This window comes from Austrofundulus limnaeus, unplaced genomic scaffold (genome assembly GCF_001266775.1).
Source record: "Austrofundulus limnaeus strain Quisiro unplaced genomic scaffold, Austrofundulus_limnaeus-1.0 Scaffold828, whole genome shotgun sequence".
Lineage (NCBI taxonomy): Eukaryota > Metazoa > Chordata > Actinopteri > Cyprinodontiformes > Rivulidae > Austrofundulus > Austrofundulus limnaeus.
In genome coordinates, this window is record NW_013953230.1 from 114,262 (window position 1) to 131,429 (window position 17,168).

General features: G+C 38.2%; 2 protein-coding genes and 1 long non-coding RNA gene across 5 annotated transcripts; 1 reads left to right on the top strand and 2 right to left on the bottom strand.

Annotated features, from left to right (window-relative positions):
• Positions 1-109: 109 nt before the first annotated feature.
• Positions 110-10,686, bottom strand: sephs1 (selenophosphate synthetase 1). Of its 2 annotated transcripts, none has more exons than XM_014028900.1 (10): positions 10,594-10,686; positions 8,333-8,448; positions 8,145-8,241; positions 7,789-7,892; positions 7,516-7,623; positions 4,792-4,946; positions 4,614-4,704; positions 4,428-4,527; positions 3,850-4,062; positions 110-1,389 (listed from the first exon to the last, which is right to left on the bottom strand). In XM_014028900.1, exons 2-10 carry the CDS (start codon positions 8,426-8,428, stop codon positions 1,175-1,177), a joined length of 1,179 nt encoding a protein of 392 aa, XP_013884354.1. In that variant the 5' UTR covers positions 8,429-8,448; positions 10,594-10,686; the 3' UTR covers positions 110-1,174. The 2 variants fall into 2 exon arrangements, with proteins under 2 accessions (XP_013884354.1, XP_013884353.1); XM_014028899.1 differs by lacking the exon at positions 10,594-10,686 and adding an exon at positions 10,346-10,441.
• Positions 1,377-2,867, top strand: LOC106532766 (uncharacterized). The gene is made up of 2 exons (XR_001312138.1): positions 1,377-2,301; positions 2,556-2,867. It is a non-coding gene; the product is annotated as an uncharacterized LOC106532766 (long non-coding RNA).
• Positions 10,687-11,505: 819 nt separating the features above from the next.
• Positions 11,506-16,530, bottom strand: bend7 (BEN domain containing 7). Of its 2 annotated transcripts, none has more exons than XM_014028897.1 (10): positions 16,139-16,530; positions 15,564-15,632; positions 15,182-15,493; positions 14,861-14,977; positions 14,464-14,774; positions 13,675-13,782; positions 13,147-13,264; positions 12,949-13,062; positions 12,722-12,763; positions 11,506-12,251 (listed from the first exon to the last, which is right to left on the bottom strand). In XM_014028897.1, the coding sequence occupies exons 1-10, from the start codon at positions 16,203-16,205 to the stop codon at positions 12,193-12,195; spliced, it is 1,317 nt and encodes a 438-aa protein (XP_013884351.1). In that variant the 5' UTR covers positions 16,206-16,530; the 3' UTR covers positions 11,506-12,192. The 2 variants fall into 2 exon arrangements, with proteins under 2 accessions (XP_013884351.1, XP_013884352.1); XM_014028898.1 differs by lacking the exon at positions 16,139-16,530 and adding an exon at positions 15,989-16,119.
• Positions 16,531-17,168: the final 638 nt, after the last annotated feature.

Consider the following 17,168-nt stretch of genomic DNA (forward strand, 5'->3'; position numbering starts at 1 on the left):
AAACACATATCGAGTTACTTTTTCTTCGATACGTGGTTTAACTTGCTAATAATTACTTTTTAAATTCAAACAACTAATGTTTTCAGAATAAAAACAAAAAAATGCAATGTTTTACAAGAGAGTTTTATTGGAAGCTAAGGAAAAACCGAGTTTTATATCCTGTTTCTTACATTTTCGGAAGTCTTCTAGATTTTTCCACTCCATTAGGTTAAAGGAAAAAAAAGTAACCAGCTGTAATCTTCAACGTCAATTTGCTTTCAGTACACCAGGCATCAAACCAAATGTACCAAATACCAAAATGGTAATGAGTTCACAGAGCAAACGGTTCTTTGATACAATAAAAAAAAAGGAATATCAGATGTTTTCAATAAAAACCCATGTCAAAAAATATGAGGATGTGCTGGGAATGCAGGTGTGGTTTTCCATCATTTACAACTAAAGCTTAAAAAAATAAAATCAAAGTGCAGTGGAGTGGCAAACCGTTAAGGTTGGAAACTAATTTGAAGCTTTTACAAAGTAGCTCAGTTCCACTGAATTTACACCTTTAACAAACGCAGCTTCAGAGTAGCAAGAAGAAAACCATCTGGTATTTATTAGTATGTGGGGACGATACAAAAAGTAAAAGTAATAAAAAAAAACAAGCAATTCTGCTCACATTATGTCTTTCAAGGCATCAGTTACAGCAACAAACTAAAAACTAGGCTTTTAAACTGTACAACGTGAACGGACGACAAACAAAAAACGCCAAAACCTCGGTCTGCTTGTTTGAGGAGAGCAATTTGAAAAGAGACAGAGAGGCAACAGATTCCAGACTTGCAAAGATTCAAAATGAATCAGATTATTGTCTCCATCATCACTCTTATCAGAAGCTGCCCGCCAATCAAGCACATTGAACAAAACAGACAGAAAAGGCAAATGAATAAGTATGCTCTATTTTTTGTCTATTTCATATCACGGGGACACTGCCACTTGAGTCCACTGGGTGGTGACATGTCCTCGAGGTCACAGAGAGGGGCTCTTTCCATGATAATGCACGCCAACCCAGTCTTAGTTGTGTTTTTTTTTCTTTTTTACTATTGTGTGTACATATTTCAACACTCTACAATGATTTTGTAGTTTATAGGTCTAAAATCTCTCAACAGAGGTTTCGGGTTCAGGTCTATGAAACGGAGGTTTAGGAAGTTGCCCCGGGTGTTGGGTTGACATTCTGCGTGGATGCTTGTGGCGTCACCTCTATGATTCGTGGTTTGTCGATGATACGAGCCGTGCGGTTTCCTTTCTCTACAATCCCAATGATCCATGCTTGGTGGCCCTCTCCGTATTTTGGGGACTTGATTTCGGCACAAAAGCGGGCAGCCTGCTCCCGGGGCAAACAGATAAGCAGGCCTCCTGGAAAAGGAAAGAACAATATTATGGTACATTCTGTATTTCAGCTCAAATTCAGAAATGATTTTTTTTCTTTTGAATCGAAAAAACTAACGTGAGGGAGGAAAATACACAACTGAGACAGCCATCTTCCAAAAATAGTTTGTTACGTATAAAGAATGGTTACTGAAACCTGACATTTTTTCAGCACTGGTGCCACAGGTTTCATTTTGAACGAATAGAACAGTTCCAGCCTTAGCGGTACTGTTAAAGGTACAGGAATAGTGGCATGACAAGTGCAGACACGGCACATACTTTGTTGTTTAGAGAAAAAAACAGCTCTCTTTTCCTCTCACAGCCTGCTTGTCCTATGCAGTGCGACTGATCAAAAAGGGACAGGCTGTTAACAACACAGGATTATGTGACATCGCAATCAGCATGGTGTTTATTGAAGTAGCCAAACATAGATGCTACACGTTAGCATGTCGATTCTGACACTGTTGTGCAACCAGAGCTGATTAAATAATTACCTGACATGCTTGTTTATTTCAGTGTTTATTCCTGAACCTGCCACTGACCGGATGCTCCGGTGCAGCATTTTATTTTAGGTACAAAGCGACGTGCTAAAACTAAAATATCGATCAAGTAACTTTAGCATTGATATGGTCCGTGTAACAGGGTTGTTATTGTTTATTGAATTTTGTCAAAATACAATTACAGTTTTTTTATATTTTACTTGTTTTGCACCAAATATTTGCAAGGAGTTATAAAATGTGTTCTTATTGTCTGGGAAAACTGTTTTAATCCAATCTTACATGTATTCAGGGTTCTTTTTGTTTATGTGGTTTTGGCGCCTCCTAGTGGCGGGTGGTGGTAAATATAACCGCAGGACGTTAGCAGCCCATCCCCTTTTGCTGCCCGACGTTCTGTGAGAAGGTATGGACTGATGAAGCTCCGTGATTTATTAGAAGTRTCAAYCTAAAAGTATACAAACTTCTGATGAGTAAAATGSTTAGATGATGTTGTGATTCTGCTTCTATTGTAATTCCACTGCTAAGAGTTTGTAACGCTGCAGTTTATCGCCTATGGAGAGTAAATTAGCTGAATCTGTTAGRGTCGTTAGCTGTTAGCAACCGTGCCTCGTGCTTGAATGATGTTAGTGAAATAACTGTACTCATTTTGCTGTGTAGGGGCAGGAGCTACGATCAGACCACCACCAACCACTTTTATGTTTTCTGTAACAGGTATGGTTATGTTTTTGAAAYGAATGTTCATTTGTAACATCTTGGAGAGGTTATGTGTGTTTTATGTGTTCGTTTTATTTTGATGAAAATTATATTGTCTTAAAAACTATACGATCACATTGTTAAAAGTTAGAGGCCGACCCCTTTTGCTGCCCGACGTTCTGTGAGAAGGGGCAGGAGCTACGATCAGACCACCACCAACCACTTTTATGTTTTCTGTAACAGTTGGTGTGAATAAATGGTGTGAAGCCGAGAGAAGTCCTGTCCTGAGTGTGTGGTTCTTCAGTTCACTGGTGACGAGTAGTAAATAAAGGGGTTACATCCGCACAACCTTATAATATTTTTCTGGAGATTATCAGTCATCCAGGACATGGAAAATTAAAAGAAGACGAAGCAACTGGACTTCTGATCTGATGCTGAATACATGTGGAGTTACAAGATTTAAACAGCATAACAAGGTTAGTGGATCACTGATGGAAGCCAGATGAAATGAAACACGGCATTCAGACTGAGGTCGCTTTGAAAAACATCAGATATGTAACCGATTCAGTACTACTTACTGAAAAGTACTGGATTTGATTTGAAAAAATAAAATAAATAAATAAATAAAAAACTTGACATGCAGTTATTGCAATGCAAATTAAAATTTCACATTCAAATAAAAATTATATTGCCCTACTATATGTTCTATATTGTTTTGAAATAAAATAATTGCATATTCATACTTTGTTTTTGGTTTTATTCCCATAGAAAAGCATTGATAAGAGGGCCGTTAAAATACTGGATCGATAAGATCTCACATTTTTCTATTTAAAATTTAGCAGTAGTTATTAAAAAGATATTTAAAAAGATGCAGGATTTAATCAAAGACTTTATCAAATTCCAGCTAGATGAACCCATTATATACCATAAAGCCACTGTTAGAGCTGCACAATATATTGTTTGAGCATCGTCATCACCACATTGCAGGTCCTATCTAACATAGTAAAAAGGGATTATGTCGGGAAGTCATTGCACTAACCTGTCACGAGTTACGGTTTTTATTTCGACTCACTGTTTCAATTATGGTTTAGAAATACAGTCTTACTTTGATGACTCTCCTGACTAAACCTTTGTTTCTGTGAACAATAAATAATGATTTAAAAAAAACGTTTCTACAATAAAGATGTCTTACGCTGAAAGCAGATCAAAACAAACACTTAGCACAGACAGAGAGGAACAGAAGCTTGTGCACAGTTACCTGAGGTTTCTGGGCAGGTGCCGTGCATGAGCCCAAACATGTTCCCACAGGCTTTGGACACAGCAGCCATCTTGGCGAGCACTGGCAGGTTGTGGATGACGAACGACACCTCGCTCCGCTGTTGTCGTGCCAGCGTCTGCGCGTGGCCGAGGATGCCGAACCCTGTGATATCGGTGGCTGCGTGGGCATTGAAGGTGTGCATGAGACTGGCAGCTGCAGGAGAGGGCAAAAAGAAAAACTCCCATGTGATTCTGGATGAATCATTTTATTGTGTAATAAAACCCAATAATTCAAGAATCATGTAATTGATGTTATGTACTCAAAGAATTTGCGAACTTGCTGACGTATTTGTACTATGTAGATGGGTTATGCAACATCATATCAAATGTATCCTAGTTTTTCCTTTTTCCTTATATCTATTTAATGCTGTAGAATTTGCCAATAAAATTTTGATACAATTAAGCTCCTGCAGAGGGCGCTGTGGTTTCAAAATTCAATAGTTCTCAAATAACAACAACAACAAATAAAAGTCCAATACAGAAACACAATTTCAATTTAAGACACATTATTGGACATACCTGTTCGATTGAGTCGCGCCATGTTCATCATGGCTTCATGGTAGGCCAGCTCTACATCTTCCTGTGTTACCACCAACTTGATTTTGTTCCATTTCTCAGGCTGAAACAGAGCAGAAGCATCCATCAATCAGCACTGTGAATGTGGAGGAGAACACGTAAACGACTGACCGGGCACACCGAGCTTACAATGTCTAACCACTGATGCACTGCAACAGCCACTTGTGTTCCCAGAGGTTTAGTCAACACCAACACATCTCCTGGGACTGCGTTGTCAGGCCTGAGAAATAAACATGGCATCATTTTTTTATTAAAGAGCAACCAGAGATGTAGAGGGAAAAAACCATTAACACGAACTCATTCCTACATGATGAACTCGTTAGGTTGACAGACGGTTGTAGCCACTCCTCCCATCACTATCCAGGGGTTGAGCACAGTTTGTCCTCCTGTGACAGATGTGCCCGCCTCCTCTGAAGCATCTTTGAATCCCTGAATGATCAGAGGCATGACTTTGTCTCTTTCCTGTAAACAAACAGAAATGTTAAGAAGAACACAAAAGACCACAGATGGCAGGATTTATAATAGAAAGTACAAGAACAGATTCAGGCAAATGATGAATTCACATTTATAATCTAGTTTTTTAAGCTGTCCACATCGACTTGTTAGTTTTGCTGTGTTGCTCTCCTAAATAACAGAAGAAATCTCTGTGTAAGTGTGAAAAAAATCCTTCAGATACATCAGTGACTGTTTTGACTCCCTGGTCAGCAAGATTTGCTAAGACGCAGTTAGCTAAACGTGTGAAATGTCTTATTTCTTTTTAAAAAAGAAAGTGCACTAGTGCACAGATCATTAAGCAAACAATTTAACTTGTACCTGAGTGAATCGTAGGAAAACAGAGGTCAAATTAGCTGTCCCAAATTAAAAGACATTTCTTTACTACTACTGTTGTTTTGCTCACTCCTGCACAGTCAGGCTGCTGCAGTGTCTACAACCTGGATGCACATTTTTTACTGCATGAGGACATGTACAGAAAAGTGCACCCAGACTCTGCTAGACTTCAGCAGATGGTAAAGTTTAAAACATATATAAATAATTGGACACTTGCGAACTACAGGACAAGCTTGATCGGACCATTTGAGCTTCACAATGTTTTTACAGTTGTCTAAAATTTATATACAATGCCTGGCAAAAATTCCTCCAGCTTTCCAACAGAAGTCTTAACAGCTTAGAAACCTGCATTGGAAAGATGTTAATGATCCTTCTGTGGCAGCAAGATTTGATTGTTGTTCACTAAACTGCAACTCCTTCCTTATATACAGGTGCTGGTCATAAAATTAGAATATCATGAAAAAGTAGATTTATTTCAGTAATTCCATTTAAAAAGTGAAACTTGTATATTATATTCATACATTACATACAAACTCATATATTTCAAATGTTTATTTCGTTTAATTTTGATGATTACAAATGACAACAAATGAAAATCTCAAATTCAGCATATCAGAAAATTAGAATATTACTGAAGACCAATAAAAACAAAGGATTTATAGAAATGATGGCCAACTGAAAAGTATGAACATGAAAAGTATGAGCATGTACAGCACTCAGTATTTAGTTGGGGCTCCTTTGGCCTGTATTACTGCAGCAATGCGGCGTGGCATGGAGTCGATCAGTCTGTGGCACTGCTCAGGTGTTATGATAGCCCAGGTTGCTCTAATAGTGGCTTTTAGCTCTTCTGAATTGTTGGGTCTGGTGTATTGCATCTTCTTCTTCACAATACCCCATAGATTTTCTATGGGGTTAAGGTCAGGAGAGTTTGCTGGCCAATTAAGAACAGGGATACCATGGTCCTTCAACCAGGTACTGGTAGCTTTGGCACTGTGTGCAGGTGCCAAGTCCTGTTGGAAAATGAAATCTGCATCTCCAAAAAGTTGGTCAGCAGCAGGAAGCATGAAGTGCTCTAAAACTTCCTGGTATGTGGCTGCGTTGACCCTGGACCTCAGAAAACACAATGGACCAACACCAGCAGATGACATGGCACCCCAAACCATCACTGACTGTGGAAACTTTACACTGGACTTCAAGCAACGTGGATGAAGTGCCTCTCTTCTTTTCCTCCAGACTCTGGGACCTTGATTTCCAAAGGAAATGCAAAATTTACTTTCATCAGAGAACATGACTTTGGACCACTCACCAGCAGTCCAGTCCTGTTTCTCTGTAGCCCAGGCAAGACGCTTCTGACGCTGTCTGTGGTTCAAGAGTGGCTTGACACAAGGAATGCGACAGAAGAAACCCATGTCTTTCATACYTCTGTGTGTGGTGGTTCTTGAAGCACTCACTCCAGCTGCAGTCCACTCTTTGTGAATCTCCCCCACATTTTTGAATGGGTTTTGTTTCACAATCCTCTCCAGGGTGCGGTTATCTCTCTTGCTTGTACATTTTTTTCGACCACATCTTTTCCTTCCCTTCGCCTCTCTATTAATGTGCTTGGACACAGAGCTCTGTGAACAGCCAGCCTCTTTAGCGATGACCTTTTGTGTCTTGCCCTCGTTGTGCAAGGTGTCGATGGTCGTCTTTTGGACAACTGTCAAGTCAGCAGTCTTCCCCATGATTGTGTAGCCTATAGAACTAGACTGAAAGACCATTTAAAGGCCTTTGCAGGTGGTTTGAGTTAATTAGCTGATTAGAGTGTGGTACCAGGTGCCATCCATTTTGAACCTTTTCACAAMATTCTAATTTTCTGATATGCTGAATTTGAGATTTTCATTTGTTGTCATTTGTAATCATCAAAATTAAACGTAATAAACATTTGAAATATATGAGTTTGTATGTAATGTATGAATATAATATACAAGTTTCACTTTTTAAATGGAATTACTGAAATAAATCTACTTTTTCATGATATTCTAATTTTATGACCAGCACCTGTGTCTTTATTTTTATAATATTCACAATAAGAGAAGAAATAAGCATGATACTCCTTCTAACAACGTAAGACAATTTATAAAGCCTAATATTTTTCGTACCAGTGTTCAATATCATCCCTGTGTTCTGATTATTAAAAATTGCATCACAATAACATCTTTCTTACTTTCTCTGACATTTTGTTGCTGACTCCCAGAAGCATCAACATGTTGTCACACTCTGTCACTCCCATGGCGTACAGGTCACTTAGAACGTTGGCACAAGCAATTCTTCCCTACAAAGACAGAAATGATGAAAAAATAGGTTCAAAAGCCTTTGTGTGCAGAGTTTTACATCAAACCTAAGAATGCACATAAAACAAAACACTGTTAACAATGTTTGATTACTTATGAAGCACTAAGGAGGCAGAGAGAGAAATAAATGAGTGAAAGAGCCGTACCATCATGTAGGGGTCATCCACAATAGGATAAATGTAATCTGTTGTCTGGACGAGAGACAGCCCACCGTGTCTGAGAGGGATGACACATGTGTCCATGCCTATGCCTGCAAAACAAACAAACAAAAAAGGTATTAAACACCAAACGATGAGCCTTATTTGACAGATATCCTTAAAAAGAGAAGGAATTGTTTTAAAAGTGAACAACTTGTTCATATCAGATGCAGCAACAAAGTATTATGCCGACAATTTATTGTTTTCTACTGTGGAAGAGCTACTGTTGTCACTTCAGAAAAAAAACATTTGCTTTAATTTTAAATAAATTAAAGCATCAAGCAGATCAAGTAAGATCATTTTACCTAGTCGAGGCATAACTGCCCCGAGAAAATGTTCATCTTCTTGATAGTGGTTTTCCTGTAAGGATTCTAGTAGTTTCTGTAAAACGTCTTGAGGAACCTGTCAGTGGGGGAAAGAGATATATAAATATTTAACTGTACAGTATTGTGTTCAAATGTGTGTTTTTTTATGTTTTTCATACACTACCAACCTTGCATCCTGTGCCCTTGAGCTCAGCGTAACGTGTGAGCCTGAAGTTCTTATCCAGCTCATAGCTTTCTGGGTTAAAGGACTCCCTCACCGACATTTCTGAAGAAATTCTGGGTCCTTGATCCCCAAGAAAAGGCAAAACTGGTGTTTAGCAACAAAGTCACAAAAAGGAACAAGAACAGCAGACTGATTCGCCACATTGCAATACTATTTAAATACTGTCTTCTATATGCAACATCATCAAAACAGAATATTGCAAGCATGCATTAAAACAACCTTTGTCTTCCTAAAGCTAACATCACCTTTGACGCTGATCATATTCAAATATATGCAATGCACTGAATGCTGCATTAGAATCCCTTTAAGTACTATTTGTTAGACCAGTGTTTCCCAAAGTTGGGGTCGGGACCCAAAGTGGGGTCCCGAAACATCAAGGTGGGGTCCTGAAAAGATTTTKTGAATTAATTACATTTTTGCCTTAGTTGTTATAAAGGAGTGAGGTTAGTATTTTTAAAATGGATAAATGTAGTATAAAAATAGTTACTATGCCCGTGTTTTGTTGACCTGATACAAATGTTTATCATACAAAAATAGTTGGACTTGGGACCCAATTATGGGTCATGAAGCACCTTGGATAATCTCCAGAAATCAATTTAAAGGATAACAAAATAATTGCTGATGTAATATTTTCTCTATAATTATTACAAAAACACAAAATAAGTAAAAATAAGTARTTGTATTTGTGTACAAGCTGTTTAGCTTGTCAAAAATCCTGTGTTTTTAGGGTTATTAACGAAGTTCGTGTACTCAGACCAGTAATATTTGGGGTCACAAGGTTTTGCCGTGGATATTTTGTGGGTCAGAAGACAAAAAGTTTGGGAACCACTGTGTTAGACAACAAATAATTAAAAAAAAATAAGAGTAAACTTGATGAAAACATTCACACCTTTCTGATAATATCTTCAGTTAACTTTTTGACTAATGTTACATTTTTTATTATTCTCTTCCATGTCGTTTTAAATATTTGTGTCCCCCGATTCTCTGGTTAGTTTACTGCTTCAATAGTCCAACTTCTCTTTAGTACAGAGTTTTTGTACATAGTGAAGTCAAACAACTTTATATTAACCTTGGTATAATTTAATTTAAACCCAAATGAAATGATAACCCAAAATACTTAACAGGGATTTATCATAAGAGACAAAGGTTATCAAAAAGTGGTGAATTTGCAGCTGACTCCACAAATATGTCAGTTAACAGCATAATAAAACGCACTACTGAGTATAATTCCAGTTTGTTGTGTAAACCACAGGAGTTGCACAAGGGACCTCTTTTGATCCACTAGAGTGGCGTTCAAGAGACAAAATGATCCAACGTTCATTCAACCCTTCAGGTACAGGCTAACATCAGCAGTGATGTTTATATGGAATAACTTTATTTTGTTAAATGCAAGATGTATTTTACACTTCTAGGAGGGGGCGAACTTTAAAATATATTTGGCCACAGTGTAAATTACACCTCCTGTGTCTTGTTTGCTTCACCGAAAATGCAGGGGATTTTGGGGGGGGGATTCAATGAGGCTAGCTGCAGAGCTAACAAACGCTGATCCATACATGCGCTGATGAGCATGAAGCAGCTCTGTGCAACGAAGCTGTTAGCATCCCAGAGACGCAGCTAAAAACACATACGCCGCACACGACTAACAAAACACGATGCCATGTTGGGAATCATGTAAACAACGCCTTGCACATGTAAGTTAAAAAAGTTCCCGTAGAGCGCCGAACAAAAATGTCGGCGGCGGAAAAAATTAACCCCTTCCTCTCCCTCGCCATGCGATGTGTGCAACATCTGAGTTCGTATCAATAGAAAAACGCTAAACGTGCCACTTATATAAACTTTGTAATGGTATCATGCAATATACGTGTTTATAACTGCCCTAGATGCGACTTAAAGGTTAAAGCGGGGTTATATTCGTGCAACATTTCCCCTTTAATTCCTCTGAGCAGAGTACCCTTACCAGCTTCACGTTAGCGGCGGATCCCGACAGAAGAGCGGGGACGGCAACAGAAGGCGCTCAGGCTAGAAATAGGTGTCCTAAGAGATGGCCTGACTAAAACTAACAAAAAGTCGTATTTTACACAAAAAAATTCAAGATAGAAGTAAAACATCACTCTAAATAGAATACATTTTAATCCTAAAATATTTTATGTTACGCCTTACCTCAACTAAATAAAAACTGGTTTATAATTCAAAGAGGAAACTCACCAGATAACAGTTGGTCCTCCGATTGCACGGTGGCTGCTTTAACATCCCCTTTAACTAGTTCAAAAGTCTGCCAACAGTATTAATACAATGGAGTGTACCTTTAATTTAGTGTTTCCCTCCTTTTACCTCTAACAAATCATCCAAATGAAAACGAAGGTAGCCTCCATCCAAAACCATTTGTTCCAAAACAGTGCACCTTTTTTAACTGACCAAATAGTCAATTTCATGACAAATCTTTTCCGAAGACGTGCAAAGAAGAATATATCCATATTTAATAACTTTCAATGCTCTGAGACTCAAAAAATATTTTAAAATGTATTAATAGAATTATTCGTTGAAAAATTCTTAGGTTGGGATGATTTGCATTATCAGATAGCCCCTTAATACAGTATTCCTAATCGACTTGAAATAACTTGAGATTTTATTGTTTGTTTGATTTATAAATATTAAGAATATTGATATTGCATTTAATGTGATTGTCCTTGTCCTTCAAATATAAAAAGAGTTTAAAAGGTAATTTAAATGTTCATATTTTCCTACTCTGAAAGTCACAGGAGATGGAAAATTTCATTTGTGTTTGAGAAGTGTGGAAATTGCTGGTAGTTCCTTTCGAAATCCTTTCTGTTTCAATTTTTCATTATTTTGTAAGGTGTTTGCAGTGTCTTTATTGAATTATTTATTATTTTCTCTTTGTCTGCTTTTACTATATCAATATTCAATAAAAAAAAAAGCTTTAATCAGCCAAAAAAGTCTAGATTGCTGCCTTTTTAAATTAACATGCAGAAAAAATGTTTAAAATGATTTTGCAACTTTTTGTTTGAAATTTTCCCTTTTTTCCTCATGAGACATTCAGAGAGAAATATGTGATTTTGTTGAATATTCTGTCAAATATGCAATAACAAAGACACAAACAATTGTTGAGATGTATTTATTTGTGGATACAGCTAAAATTTCCATATGGACAGTTAATAATATTTAAAGAAAAATACATAATTTAATCACAAAATTGAGCATTATTGTGTATGATAAAAAAATCAATATTTAGAAAAACCAATAATAGCCATGATTGATTGCTTTTATTAAGGTGGGGCTCATTTATCTATTTTTTAAATATAAAAAATACCAAAAATACATCAGTAATGTTGGGAAATAAGGTGGCTGCTGTACTGCACATTACACCCACTGAAGTCACTTAAAAAGGCACTATTCACTATGGAAATGTAAAGATGTCATCTGAATACTGGATGAACACTTTTATTCAAACAGCACTTAAGACTTATAGGCAAAATTGAGGTTTTTCAGCCTAAAATGTAAACAATAAGTCACTTCTTTAATTCGCTCAGTGTCCCCTGGTGCAAAATTCAAGGTCTTCAAGGTTTATTTGTGCCCGCTAAAAAAGCCCCGAAAAACAAAAATATGCCCACATTGTGCACTGTATGTTTTCATTACAAAGACCAACAGATGAGTCATATTTTTCCTTTGGCCCTCCTATTTACCTTTATATCCATTCAACATTGCAGTCACAAAGGAAGTGCGTCAAGTCAGAGTAATTAATGAAGACGACAAATTTGCTGAAAACCATTTGAGGCAGCTGTTGAATCAACCCGACATGTTCTTCAGGTTCTGTTCCGTGCAATCAGGCTTACTATAGTCGCAGCCTGCAGAGAGAGAAGAAGAATATTATTGAGATGTAATTTATTATCACCAAAGAAATTACTGAATTTATATAAGCACATGCAGCATGTTGAGAAATTTTATTTTGACAGCTGCGGCTACAGCAAGGAGGTGAAGGAGCGGAAACGATGCTCATTGGAAAGATAATTAGTTGACATTTTGGGAAGCTGCGTGAAAATGTCAGATGTCACCACAACAGCATGACAAAGACCTGTGAACCGACGAGGAGAGAGCCCGAGACACCAATTTGTGGGTATGTTGCGACAATGGAGTGAGGAGAGGTAAGGCTCATTGTGCGCTCCGAGGGGGAGTTGATGAAAAAAAAAACTATGTAAGATGACAAACCAATGTGGGACAAAAAGTCCTGATTCCAAATAGGAAAAGCAAACAAATCCACCTGCTGTGAGGATGATTGTCATGCAGGGATGTGAACAGTTTTATGTCAGGTTCATACTTGTGGATGGTCTATTTGAGTTTTCCTCAGTTTCTGCAGCATCTGATGAGACAAGAAAAGCAGGGTTACTAAAATACTTTAATATCAATAAAGCAGAACAATAGTATCAATATGGCAGCTTTAACTGTAACCATTCCAGCACTGCATCTATTGAAGCAAAAATAAAAAGTTTAACATAAATATGCAGTATGTTTAGTTTCAGAGAGATAAATGAGTTTAAAGCACACCTCGTTTCAGCCTCCTCCTGGCAAGTTTGATCTGATCTTGAAGGATCTGGACCCAGTCTCTAGGCCCAGGCAGCTTCTCTATTCTGTGCTCAGTGCAGTATTTCTCTGTAAACACTGATTACACAAATTAATGACAGTCTCCTTCATAAAACAGTGTCCAAAAAAAAGACAAATTTATCCACTTGTTTCTACACTTACTTTTAATGGCACCAACAATGTTCTGGTCTAAGCCTTTCCGGTTGTCATTGAGCCCTCGTTTCCTTTTACCGTTTGGCAGTGAGTTCGCCAGAGTGGCATCATCAAAAAAGGCACACACCTGACAGCACACAAACACAGGACTTGAACATCCGTACTTTTCTCCAACTGAACTTAGCATAAAAAGTAAGGAGGTCTATGTTTGATAGATTATTTCTTAGTTGGAAAGCCTGTTAATTTCCCTTTGAAATGGTGCCACGTTTGTAAGGAACATGCATTTGAGAGCTGAGCATGTGCTTCCAAACAGGTTCCTGCTATACGATTCATCACCAAGAAGCATTGGTACAACAAAGAAATAATCTATCAAACACAAATCGCCTTACTTTTTGTGCTAAGTACATTTTGTGGACTTTTTACAGTATAGGGTAATAGTTAAATTGAAAAGCTAATCTGTACTTTAAGAAATCTACATATTTGATCACATCACATCGGCTTTTTATTTGGTTTTTAAAAAACAACAACGGAGCGTACCAGTTTGCGAAAAAGCAGGCTTCCAGAGCGAGTATAGTTAACCAGAATGGAGTCCAGCTGGGCCTTTGAGATGAACACATCAAAATCTTCTGCAAGACGAACTTCAGACTGCGAGTAAATCAAACAATACATTTAATATGTGTTTAGTGAGTGGAAGTTTGGTGTGGTAGTAGATGGAAATCAGTTACAAACTGACATAAAAGGTGACGAGTGATATGCTGGATAGAAGATAATTTCTTAGCACCAAAAAATATGTATTTGTTTTGTAGATTATTTCTTTGTTGTAACAATGCTTCTTGGCAATAAGTCTTATCAGCACCTAACTGGCAGCCCCTGGTAGTACCAGAAGCTTAAAACAAGTGTCAATAGCAACAGCGAAAGCTGTTTGGCAGAGTGGGTTTGGCAAATCTTTCAAGTGTGTAACCCAAATATTCAGCTCTACTACTCATCCCACAAATGCATGTTCCTTACAAATGTGGCACCATTTAAAAGGGAAATTACCAGGCTTTCTAAAGGTTTAAGATTTATTGCCAAGAAGCATTGTTACAACAAATAAATAATCTAACAAACACAAATGTCCTTACTTTTTGTGCTAAGTTATACTGGTAGTTTTAGTTGGATTAAATCAATGTGTACATTTTAATCTGCTAAATGTCAGAGTGTGTATTACTTATTATTTAATAGGATAAAATGTGTTTGGACTGTTTCTATGGGAATGAGTCCAATATACTTAAATCAGGATTTAGCAACAAATTAAAAAAGTATGAATTCATAAATGAGTTCCCATACCTCTGACCCTTGATGCTCCCTGGGTTGGCTCAGGGGAGGATTGTGAGGAGGCAGAACAGAAACATCACAGGGAACTGAATGCATGTTGAGTGGAGACGAGTCTAGTTTCTCACCATCCTCCCTCCTCCCAGACTCTGTAGGACCAGTTTTAGGTGCCGATGCACCCAGAGGAGTATTGAGTCTCCTCGTGTTGGATAGTGGAGTCACTTTATAGACTGGTCTTATTTTGGGGGGACGACGTCGAGGAGTGGAAGCTGGACTGAGGTGAGGGTGGCATGGTGGTCCTGCCTGCTCCTGCCTGTCAAAAGATGCTACAAAAAGACCAAAAGTGTGTTAGATTATTATTTTTGTTAACCTTGATGTGTTTCCTTTTTTTATAACATGCACACTTTTTGACCTTTCCGATTCTGCATCAGCCGCCTCATGGCTCGCAGCTCCTGCAGGATGGCCTGTAAGGTGCCCTTACAGTTGCACATACAGCAGGGGAGTTCTTGCACGGCAGGACGGAGCACATCTGCAGCAAAGCAAAGGGTGACCTGATTAGTCAGTCTTCAGTTTAACGTGTGTGCTCACGTGGGCGCAATGTGCTTTCATGCTCAGTGGCTACAGAATGTGAAGTGTGAATTTGCCTTGAAGTGTCTGCGTCTGTTTGACGTTTAGGACAAAATAATTTGCGACTGAAAATAGCAGTTTTTCTTGTTGAACCCTGTCAACTTACCGTTTGGTTCTTTTGAGCTGTTGAGGATCCTGAGTGTTCTGGACCTGGTGCTGTACTGGCCTAAAGTGGAGGTGGATGAGGATGAAGGATCTGGGTCCCCTGCAGAACTCCAGTTGTTGCTCTGAAGGTCCTCTGACGCAGGAGATGGAACTCGAGTCTGAGTATGGTTCAGGTTATCTTTGGGCTCCTTTGTTGAGCTGCTCTGCTCTGATCCGACACGTTGATAAACCCTGGCAGACCTATCACTCAGAAGTCTCATCATTCCTGTGATTTGCCTTTTGATCCCCACGCTCTCGTCCCCCTGCAGCCAAACTACACAAAAGGTAATTAGTGATATCCACAATGACGCGGTGGAGAAATTAATCCTCAGAACGGTCCATACCATCAGGCACAGCAGCAACCTTAGTTTCCCCATTGGAACTGGCATTTGTCACAATCGACGGGTCGCAATCTGAAATCATTTTGTTTAGAATCAGAAAGCTGCAAATAAGAAAGGGAATTGCAGTCTGTGATGTGAACCAAAGCAGAACACCCTCCCACCCCTTCCTCATCCCATGCAGGAACCACCACCACCTGTAGGTATGAAGTAGTTTTAGAGAAAGGTGCTTTGCAGCTTTAGGGCTTCAAATAAAAAAAATTAAAATTAAAAAAGAAGTGTGCAGTTTAGGCTGCCTACATGACGAGACTGCGCAACAGATTTTCTCATTTTGGACATGCCTAGAAATAAGATTTAACATTTTCATTAGAGTAAATCACATTGAGGGCTGATGATAGGGAGGTGGCCTTTTTTAAAATCTATTCTTTTACCGTTTTAATCAGCTGTTAAAGCTCGATGCACACACTGGGCATTCATTGTCGTGGCTTTTGTCTCCAGAGTCGTCTGTGCTGGCTCCAGGCGCCAGACAAACACCCAGACAGACACATGAGCGCGTCTTCCTTCATTCAGCAGCAGCCTACCTTCTTCATCCGTGACCAGCTTAAAGCTCTGGGATTTCCTTCTCCTCTTCCTCTCGCCAAACTCCATCTTCAGCAGAAACCTTCAGCAAGTCGTGCAGCCGAAAAATGTTTCGCTCCTCAGAGAGACGAAATCAAGGATCCACTCAGCGCAATCACTGTCCGTCCGCCTTATTATTAAACAATTATTTCTTTATTTCTTTATTGACTCGGGCAAGGCGTCGGTTCTGGTAATCTAATACATTCTTGTCGTTTTAGTCTAAGATTCACCCCTTGAAAATGTTTCCATCCTCTTTCCCAGCCTGATGCCAGACCGTCCCTTTCCCTCTCGCCATGTAAATACATTAATGACTTTAATATTAAGAACTCGTCACATCTCCCTTTGCGCCACCTGATGGTATGCTTCATTTAAGAGGTGGAGAAACTGGCAATTTCTTGTGACGTGAAGGACAACAAACTGGAATTTGGACAGAGAGAAAAAAAAAACTTTTTAAAATCTTCTTAAACTTGACTCTGGGTTTAAAAAAGAAAGAAAAAAAAAGATGTTGCTCATGCAAGAGCAAGCTCCCTAAGTTAGGTATCTGACAGTCATGAGTCTAAAAAAAGAGGAGATTCTGCAGAAATTTTCAAAACAGCAAAAAAAGAGATGACCTCTGAAAATCTTTGAATCTTTTCAAGCCAAAATAAATTTGCTGTGTGTTTTCCTTGTATGTTAATTAAGGGGGGAAAATACATATGGTTATAATAACTTTGTTTATTAATTTATTTTTAAATTAAATTAAATTAAATTATTTTTTATGTAAGGAACTTTATGCACAAATTATTGAAGTTTTCTTGGGCAGTGTCTAGGAGATCTTCTTTTGACGCAGAGACATTTTATTGATTCCAGTAAATTATTAAACATTTAATCAACTTCCCATTTTTTAAGCATTTTGAAAACTATAGAAATACTTTATTGACACTAAATCCACTATGAGAATATATTTTCTCAGGGAATATGCAGGGAAAAATATGAGAACATTTTCCTTTCAAA

Bases quoted from the DNA above. Each gene is read 5' to 3' on its own strand.
- sephs1 (XM_014028900.1), bottom strand. From the start codon at position 8,428: ATGTCGGTGAGGGAGTCCTTTAACCCAGAAAGCTATGAGCTGGATAAG. The intron at 7,893-8,144 runs GTAAAATGATCT...TTTGTTTTGCAG, and splicing joins GGCAGTTATGCCTCGACTAG to GCATAGGCATGGACACATGT. The intron at 1,390-3,849 runs GTAACTGTGCAC...TTCCTTTTCCAG, and splicing joins CACCTGCCCAGAAACCTCAG to GAGGCCTGCTTATCTGTTTG.
- bend7 (XM_014028897.1), bottom strand. From the start codon at position 16,205: ATGGAGTTTGGCGAGAGGAAGAGGAGAAGGAAATCCCAGAGCTTTAAG. The intron at 15,494-15,563 runs GTATGGACCGTT...CCTTTTGTGTAG, and splicing joins GGTTGCTGCTGTGCCTGATG to TTTGGCTGCAGGGGGACGAG. The intron at 13,063-13,146 runs GTAAGTGTAGAA...TTGTGTAATCAG, and splicing joins CATTGTTGGTGCCATTAAAA to TGTTTACAGAGAAATACTGC.